The 10,040-nt window shown below is 41.8% G+C and overlaps 1 protein-coding gene across 1 annotated transcript; it reads right to left on the reverse strand.

The window, feature by feature from the left end:
- Positions 1 to 1,164: 1,164 nt before the first annotated feature.
- LOC142850740 (chromosome alignment-maintaining phosphoprotein 1-like) lies at positions 1,165 to 4,688 on the reverse strand. The gene is given in 1 exon segment (XM_075974655.1): positions 1,165 to 4,688. A coding segment is annotated over 1 exon segment (2,352 nt). The 5' UTR covers positions 4,652 to 4,688; the 3' UTR covers positions 1,165 to 2,299.
- Positions 4,689 to 10,040: the final 5,352 nt, after the last annotated feature.

Raw genomic sequence — 10,040 nt, forward strand, 5'->3', positions numbered from 1 at the left:
GTCATACTGCCTTCTAGAATTTCTCCTACAGGAATTTTAATGCAATAAAGATATTATCTTAAAATGTATCTTTTAAACACAAAAACCAAATAAAAAATTGAAACTCATGCAGAAAATGTCTCTGAATTAATTATAAAAGGAAAATTGAGACTTTGTCAACCAGCAGATATAGACCCAGCAGAGATTATAGTGCCTTTTACTGATGATGAAATTAAAAAATTATGGGAAGACAATGAACCATGAAAAGAGCTGTGATAATATTTTGGGAGAACTTAATAGCAATTATCCTAAAATTGATAGGCTTAACCTTATAAAGAAAACTACTTGGATTCTTCTCCAAATTGTACATGATGTACCAATAACTGGAGCCCACACACTTTATACTGATACAAATAAATCAGGAAAGGCAGGTTACAAATCACAAGAATTAAGTAAGGTGGAACAAAGGCCTTCTAATTCTGTCCAAAAGACAGAATTATATGCTATTCTCATGGTACTAAGGGATTTTAAAGAACCTCTCAATATTGTTACCGATTCGTAATATGCATAAAGAGTGGCCTTGCATATTGAAACCAGTGAATTTATACCAGATGATACAGAATTAACTTTATTATTCATACAGGTTAAAGATATAATAAGGAATAGGCTTTTTCCCATGTACGTAACACACATCCAATCCCATGTGGGTCTGCCAGGTACTCTAGTACAAGGTAATGCAGAAATTGATGGATTATTGATTGGAATCGTGCTGCAGGCCTAAGAATTTCATAAGAACCACTGATTTAAGAGAGAATATAGGGAATGGGGATTTTGTCTATTTCCCCTTCCCAGGGCGATCCATGTATGTGCCTCTTAGGGTCATCCATGTTTCCTAGCTTCCCCGGGGTTGTGGACTTCTGTAGACTTGTTATCCTTTGCTCCCATTCCCTATGGACGGAAATTTTGCTCAGCCTAGATAAAGGGGGAGGGCCTTGGTCCTGCCTAAAGTGATGTGACAGAATTTGCTAACTTTTTGTGAGAGTGGATACAGGGTTAAGTGGGGGGAAAGTGGTGGAAGCAGGAGGAGGTGAGGGAGAGGGAACTGTGATTGGTAAGTAAAATAAAAAAGATTGTTTAAAAAATAAAAAAAGAAGAAAATATATAGCTTGGTTACTGGCAATCAGATTTTTTTTTTAACATGAAAGTCTTTTTTTTAATTTGGTTGATACACGTTTAACAAAATATGTTAGAATAACAATCTATGACGAGAAACAAGGTATTTACAATAAGAAAATTGTGCGAGACAAAATCAAGATGATCTACAGGAACGCTTTCTGAGACAGGGTTTTACTGTGCTGCCCAGGCTGGGCTCAAGTGATCCCGACCTCAGCCTCTCATGTAACTGAGGCTAGCTTGTCTACTACCTCACTAGCTCTTAATTCTTAACCGAATCTGGAAGACTTTCAGCTCCTACTCATCACGCAGATCTTGAGCCCCAGCAGGCCAGGAATAGGAGGTATAAACTCTAACACTTTTGGCAATTAAGGATCATCTATTAATGTGAGCTGGCAGGGACACCACAAGGAAGACTCCACTGGAAAAAACTACAGATAAGCATGACCTCAGTCACTTGGCCTTTTCAGTCTTTGCAGAAACTATCAAAACTGCCTTAAATACCTACTCAACTGTCCTTTCAGCAGAAAACTGTGACCTGAAGGACTCCAGCTCCCGATAACATAAAAGTTAATGAATATCAAAAATATTAAAGATTCTTAAACTAATTTTACATGAAAAAAGATATAAAAGTCATTCAAAAGTATACTTAAGGCTAACAAAGATTTTCTCAGATTTACTTTTCATGCTCAATTCTCAATCCTTTTTTTTTTTAAGTTACTGGGGACTGAGCCATGGGACAGTTAGTATGCAAAACATGCTAGGTAAGTGCTCTCCCACTGAGCCCTCTACCTAATAATTTTTATGATCTGAAATCAATTACACACATGGGGTGGGGGGAGGTTTTATAGGTTTAAATTCTCTTGCTTAATAAATGTTTACCTCCCCCAATCCTTGTACTGTGACTCAAATAAGCTTAAGGGTAATGTGCTATATCCATCTGGAATACATTAATAGAAATGCATTGACTTAGAAAACAGCCAGCCACATAAATGAGGTCACATGAAAAAATAACCAAGCGCTTACTCTTTGTAACACTATTAAGACAAACAGAACACTACACACACACACACACAGCATCTACTAGCCCACTCGACAAGCTGTGAGTTTGGCAAACATCGCAGAGCAAGTATTATTGTTTGAAAAGTCACATCTGTGGCTCTTCCAATGGCGACTCAAGAGCTTCTATCAGCTTCTTATTTGCCTCTTCATTAAACCGGCTTTGACAATGAGTTAAATGTTTCTTAAAGCCTCTTGGGAAATTTGATTCAAAATTACAGCGTGGACATTTAAGTAAACTTTGCCCATGGGCTGCGACGTGATTTTTAAGGAAAGACTCCAAGAGAAACGCTTTCCCACAAATTGTGCACTTGTACGGACTATGCACATTGTGTTTATTAATCAGGTGATGCAAAACAGCGCCTTTCTTCATGGCACGGCAGCAGTAAATTTTGCAGTAGTATTTCCCTTTTCCACGCTTCATGTACTTTGCGATCTCCTCCTCAGAAATGAAGGCCTCTTTCTCTTCGGTGAACTGAAGTACGTTTTTGCACTGTTCTGGACTACTCATCTCTATTTTGTTCTCTTTGCCAAAGTCAATAGACTCGACATCCACCTGCTCTTGGTCGCTGCTGGGCTCCTGGCCCTTGATGTCAATGGCATCTAAATCTGTTCTCAGGTACTCACTACTACTGAGCTCAGCATCCGAGTTCTCTTGACTGTCTTTCTTGAGCTTCTTTGAAGGAGGAAATACAGCATCCTCTAGCAGTTTCTTAGGTGCAGCCAGAAGCCCTTCCTGGACCAGACTATCACATTTTGCAGCATCATCTACAGCTTCCAGCTGTAGCTCATCACCAAGCTCAGTGGCCTTCTGAGCGTTGGAGATCACAGCAGATTTGGGGAGTGCACCTTTCCGTGGCTCTGGAGAAGCAGGAAGGACTGCTTTGGTGGGCTCAGGAAACAGTGTGGACTTCCTAGCCTCAGCATCTAGAGAGAGGACAGGCTTCCATATGTCTGAGGCCACCTTTGGGGGCTCAGATGAGCCAGAAGGATGTTTCCGTGTCTCAGGGAAGACGCTAGGCTTCTGAGATTCTGTAATGAAGAAGGACTTCCAGACGTCAGGAGACCCATGGGAACTTTTCTGGGACTAGGGGAAATCCAGTGAAGCAGGAGGACTTTTCCGCTGGTCAGGAGAAAGTTTCCAAAGGTCTGGGGACCCTGAAGGCTTCCTGAGCTCCGAAGATCCTGCTGGACTTCGGATCTCAGGAGAGAGGGGTGGGCCCGGTCTGCGAAGCTCAGGAGACACAGGGGGCACTGCCTTCCAGTGTTCAGGTGACAAAGCAAGAGCTGTCTTTCTGAGCTCAAGGGGTCCAGACTTCCATGACTCTGGAGATGTGGGGGGCGTTTTCCAGGAACCAGATGAGACTGAAGACTTCCAGGATGCAGGGGACACAGATGGAGCTGGCTTCCAAGGCCCAGGAGACACAGAAGGTATTGGCTTCCAAGGTCCAGGAGACAAAGATGGAGCAGGTTTAGATGACTTCCAAGGTCCTGAGGTTGCTGAAGGACTGGATTTCCAAGGCCGAAGAGAACCAGGTGGCTCTGGCTTCCAGGAACCTGGTGATACTGCTGGGGTTGGTCTCCGAGGCTCTGAAGTGACGGCAGGGAATGGCTTCCAAAGTTCAGGAGACTCTGATGCGGATGGCTTCCTTGGCTCAGGGGAGGCAGTCCGTGTAGGCTTCCGAGACTCTGGAGATGCAGTTAGGGATAGCCCCCAAGGCTCAGGCGATGTGGCCAGAACTGGTGACTCTGGAGACAAGATGGAAGGGGGAGCCCCTGTATAGGCAAAAGGAGAATGCTTCTGGGGTTTGGAGCTAACAAGAGCAGACTTGAGGGACTCAGGGGAAGCAGGGGCAGGCTTCTGCAGCTCAGACACCATGCTGGCTGGGTCGACACATTCAGGGGAAGAAACAGAAGCAGTTTTTGAGGCTTCAGCAGGAAGACAAGGGGCCTATTGCTCAGGAGAAACAACAGGGCCAGAGTCCTCAGGCTCCAGAGCAGGAGGAACAGACTTCTGTGGCTCTGGAGACAAACTCGGACCAATTTTCTGTGTTTCCATGGGGAGAGCTGGAGTGGGCCTCACTTCTGCTGGGTCCAAGGCTGTGCTCTGGTGTTCGGGAAGGGAAGGGCTTTCCACAGTCTCGGTCTCTTTGCTCAGCTGGTGTTTGGGTTTGTCCTTCCACTTCTCTGAGGCTGTGATGTGATAATACACATTGGAGTACATCTTGCTGGTAAAGAAGCACTGATGGCAGTGGAAAAGCTTCTCACTCTTCTGGTAAAATATCATCTTGCCGAGTCCTCCAGCATCCATATCATCACAAAACTCTGGATGGATGGAGCCCATGTGGATCTGCACGTTCTCATAATCGGTGCCTCTGAAACCACAGTGGTCACAGTCCAGGCTCAGCGATGGTTTGTGAGGCTCCTGACACACTTCCATCTTCGGTCAACGCAAACAGCTGGGCCTTAATGAGTTTCCACCCTGTTGGAAACACCGGGCTCGGTTGCTGCCTTCTGAAAGACCCCCCTGGACAAGGTTAACCCCTTGCGTGGTCCACGTGGGGGATGTGGCGTCTGCTGTGGGCCGCCCTCTGGAGAGCAGCCCTACATCCACCTCTAGACTGACATTGATCCGTCCCATTCCGCGAGCCGCCAGGCGACACCGGCAGAAGCAAGTGTGGATGGGGGGCGCGGAGACCGGCCACCAAGGCGGAGAGCAGGAGGGGTCCACCGCATGCTCAGGCCTCCAGGCCACGCCAAGCGCGCCAAGGCGCCTGCCCGCCCGCTCGCTAGCTGCATCCCGCAGCCGGCAATCAGATTTTATATGCAACAAAACCACAGAAGATGAAGAAGAGTAAAATAAGACAGACTCACTAAATTGAAATCAAGGCTCACTGTTAAATCATGAAAAAAAAATGATATGCTGGAGATAAAATATTTGTGAGACACATGTTTTTGATATGTTTTCAGTACAGAAAAACACTCAGAATCCATCAAGAAAACAAACAACCTAATTCTAAAAAACGGGTTCAAAGAACTTAGCAGACATCCCATCAGTTGTTAGAAAAGCCAGTGCAAAGATGTCATATTCAATTAGAGAAGCACGGCGTGCAAATACAATGAAATGCAGTGTATTCCTGCCAGGAAAGCTAAAGCCCAAAGTAGACGACACCACAAATTGCTGGTGAGGGAATGAAGAAATAGGAACTTGCCTTGTGACAACAAAAGTTCAGATGATGTCACAGACATCTCGGTAGACTGCTTCTTCAGTGATGACTACTTACTGTGACTATATTCTCAGGTATTTATCAAATGATTTGAAAATTTGTATATACACAAAACTATTCTTAACAGTGTTTATAGCATCTTTATTTAAAATGATCCCAAATTGGATTTATTGACGTGTCCTATATACTATGAAAATGGTTAAACTATAGCATATACATAGAATTCAATGTCATCCATTTATAAAAAGGAATGAACTGCAAACTATGTAAAATATAGATTAGCATTAAATAAACACAATTTTATAGAAGCTAATCTGATAAGACTATACAATGTAAGGCTCATTTATATGAAACTATAGACCTAGACAAAAGGATAGACCCCCCCAGAAGACCCCAAAAATTCAGCACATGAGACCGTATTTTTATGATTCTGTAATGTAACTTACATTGCCCTCTACATTTTTTAATCCCACAGAGATTTACAGCAAAAGGTAACATTAGTGGATGGAGATGAAAAATCCTTCAAGATATCAGAGGCTCCCGGGACATAAAGGAAAACATCACCAAAGACTTCCACTGTACTGTGAACTCATGACACGTGGTCTCTGAATTGAGGAAAAGGTTTCACCTGAAGTCACTTAGGTAATGAATAGTAACGGAATAAAGAAAAGCGGGAAAGAAAGCACAGCAAGTACTGGAAAAGACTACTTTCTATGACAGCATAAAGAGACAGTACTAAAACTGCTTTCTTTACACTGAAAGTTAGCACATTTAATTGGATGATAGCTAGTTGGGTGTCTCACTGTAGGACAAAAAATAATCTAGACAGCAGGAGGAAGGTTAGAATGTTCCATGAGTCAGTGGATTATAACCACAGACAACAGTATAAATTCATTTATAGGAAAGTAGGCACAGATTGCTAGTGTCTTAGCTTATCCATAAACTGTATAGTAGAGAAATATGTTGCTTAAAATTTTACAGAATTGGAAGCACAAGTACAAGGTAGTTGCAGTTTAGCTTTCTGGTGATTCCCATTTTCTGGCTTAGAGACAGTGTCTTGTTACTGAATTCTCAGAAAGCAGAAGGGGTTATATAGTCTCCTGTGCATTTTAAAGAGGCCACTAATCCTATCTAACTGGTCTCTGGCCATGCGATATAATCACCTCCCAATTTTTTACCTCCTAACATTAACACATGGGTGCTAGTTTACAACACAAAGATGTACATATTCACATCTGGAGTCACACTTGGAAATATCTATAGACACACATATTGAAATGAATTAATAAATGTATACATATAGTCACTATTCTGCGGCCTCTGAGGGTCTGGAAAAATAACTCTGATACAATAGACACCGCTTGGCCCTACCTCGTGTTTTATATTATCCGTCAACAAAAAGAGCCAGAGCACATTAGAGACATGATTAATTTTGAGGTAGGGTGGAGTCTGTGAGATGAGCCAAGTGGCAGAATGCCAATGACCACATTTGAAATTATTTGAATACAAAATAAGTAATATTAGATTACAACCCAAATTATAAAAGTAAATTTCCATTACTCCACAATTAATTGGAACTTAGTAAATGGGACAGAATAGACAAAACCCAGTGCAGAAATACTACCTCCCTTGAGATAGAATATCAACTCCTACACTACATGTGAGAATGGGTGTTAATGATTGTCAATCTGGAATGGGTCGTGTGCTCATCACATGTTCAGGAACATGATGATTATTGTTTCAGATCTGTGGCCAAGGCAAAGCCAACAGACTTGGACAGTGAAGAGAATGAGCTTCCAACCTACAAATAGGTTGTGAGTGGATTGCATGTCCCATGATCCAATACAGTCTTCAGAAGAGGGAAATGTGAGGAACTATGCTGCATCCAAGAGAAACTGAAGGAGAGATGGTGGAAAAAGGTGATGTGGTTTCCTGGGAAAGAGAAGAGAGCCAGCAGCCAGCACATAGAAGGAAATGTACATAAATTATGATCTACAGTTAATGCCTATGTAACTTGGTAAAAGAATTGACAAAGTAGCCCGCACTCAGGTTTGATTGATATTAGCAGTTGGGAAACTAGATCAAAAATCTTGAAAAAAAAATCTTGGTGCATAATTTTAAAACCAAAAATCTTTGCAAAATATTTGCAGGATTTGAAGTAATTTTACTTAGTGGTAGCAGAACTTAACATATTTCTGCATGTGTGAGTGTGTGTGTGTGTTGCATTGTGTGTGCACATGCACATATGCACTCATAGGCACTTCATCCCTGTGCGTGATTGTAGGTATGTGTGTGCCTTCCATGACACATATGTGAAGGTCAGAGCATGACACATTTGGATTCTGGGGATTCACACTTAGGGCCTTACATCCTGTGTGTTCATGAGAGACATTGGTCTGTAATTAAAGTATTTAACCTCTCAGGCTATTGATTGGGTGTGTGCAAGAATATGATTGAGTGTTTGCCCTGGGCTGAATGGAAGAATGTTCTGGTTCTATGGTATAAGTTGTGCCTCTTCACAAGCAGACAGGACACACTTGATACACTCTTCCCAACCTGTGACATATTGTGTACATCCCTAGGATCTCTCGGCTTATTTTTAAAATGATAAGCTTTTTCATTTACAGCTTCTCTTTCCCCAGAGAGTCACACTGGAGTAAAAGAAGACTGTCTTCTTCTCTCATCCATCACCTCGGTCTAGTGTTGGTCCAAGTGGCACTGGGTTAATTTTCCTTTAGAGATAACAAACACACAGCCAGGACATCTGCACTGTGGTCCTTCTTTGGAACAATCTAACTCAGATGCTTCCTACTTCCTGTTTATAAGTCCTAGTGCTCAGGACACCTTCAGCTGTGGTTCCCTTCCCAGGATGGACCTGATGAGAGCACATACTTTCCACATGACTTTAACTGAGATTGACTGTCCTGGTCCGTGTCATTCTTCCTTCCCTACAAACAAAATTCCATTGCGATTATGTGTCTTCATTTGTGTCCACTGCCTTTTTACAATTTTCATTGGTTTGGTACCTTCCTCCTGTTATATCCTGTTATATCTAACTTTCCTCCTTGTTTGATATCCAGGCTCTTTTCACTTGAGATGACAACACTACTACTTCTAAAACCAGCCTTTGTATTTTCTTTTGAGAGATTATCTTCAAAGGTACCAGTTGGCACTGACCTTTTATAGAAGTGCTTAATTAGAGAGAATTATATTTGTCTTTTGTGATCCTGTGTCCTTCATGCCACTGAAAACTACAAAATCGAAGACTTGATTGTCTAAAGGTTCATAAAACAATGACAGTGAATTGGTGAAAGCAAATAGTACAATCGTGTCTGGAATGACCTCGGTGGCATGTAAGTAAAGCCATTTGGCTAACTGGATATGAAAACAGGGAAAAACGGGCAACTACATGAAATAACTTCAGCCCAAAGTCTTTAGTGATCAGCTTCATCTCTGTGCCACTGTGCCCACCCCCTCTTGAAAATTGTGAGCTGGGATTTTGCCTAGAACTATAGCATATAGCTTTAGTCCTTTGTAAGCCATTTGTACTTGATGTAAACATAGTCTTTTAAAGCAAGTTTCAAAGAATAGATGACAAAAGGAGTAAGAAGTCACAAGGACTCAAGGCATATAGAGGTGACATCACTAGGAATGAGTGCTGAGGCGAGGAAAGGACATCTGAGGACACTTACGTCTCATTCCCTAACATTGCACTCAGTTATGTCTGTTGAAATGGCTTCTCCTGAGGTCACCTTCCCTACCCTTATCACAGCAGCAGTTAACAAAAGCAAAGAAAGAAGTTATGCCTGGAAGCTGATTCAACAAGACCTATTTCTTCAAGTGATTATTTCTTTATTAGGGAAAAGTTAATTTTTACCCCTTGATAAATAGAAACAGTTACCTCTCTTCCCTTCTTTTTTTCTTTTTTAAAAGACAGGCTCTTACTACGTAGCCTGACTGGCCTGGAACTCAATAGGTAGGGCAAACTGGCTTGAAATTTAGGAGCAGTTCTGCTTTAGCCTCCCAGGTGCTGGGATTATGAGCCTGTGAACGCATACTTCTCTGGCATAACCATTTTAAATGTTGATAATATACCGGTAAGTAAACATGGGTCTAACCTTCAACATATGTTTTATCAATCTTCATACTGGAGGCATTGAGGCTATTTAGGTGATTGGATAAAGCTACCTGCAGGCTCTTTCCATCCTCCAGAGCTTGTTTCTTTTGTACAGACAAGACCGCATGTGAGCAAGAAGTTGGATAAGGTGTGATGGCCATGCCTGTGATTTCATCACTTGAGAGACAGGAGGATTGCCATTAATTCATAGCCAGCTTGTGTGACATAATGTATTCAGGCAGGCAAGCTTAAACAACAATGTGAGTCTCAAAAAAAAATCAATCAAATAAACACTTTGTAAGAAATGTTATCCCTGATGCATAATTAAAAAGAAAAATTTAGTCGTTTGTTTAGGGTCATGTTAAGGTGTACTTTAATTTTGGGATTTATTATAATAATATCCACCTTTCTTTAATTTTCCACATGTTTCTATACTACATTAACTCTTCGTATTCAGAAACATTTCCTGTCAAAAATTTCAGCCC

The sequence above is a fragment of the Microtus pennsylvanicus genome, chromosome 5 (genome assembly GCF_037038515.1).
Source record: "Microtus pennsylvanicus isolate mMicPen1 chromosome 5, mMicPen1.hap1, whole genome shotgun sequence".
NCBI classification, from domain to species: Eukaryota; Metazoa; Chordata; class Mammalia; order Rodentia; family Cricetidae; genus Microtus; species Microtus pennsylvanicus.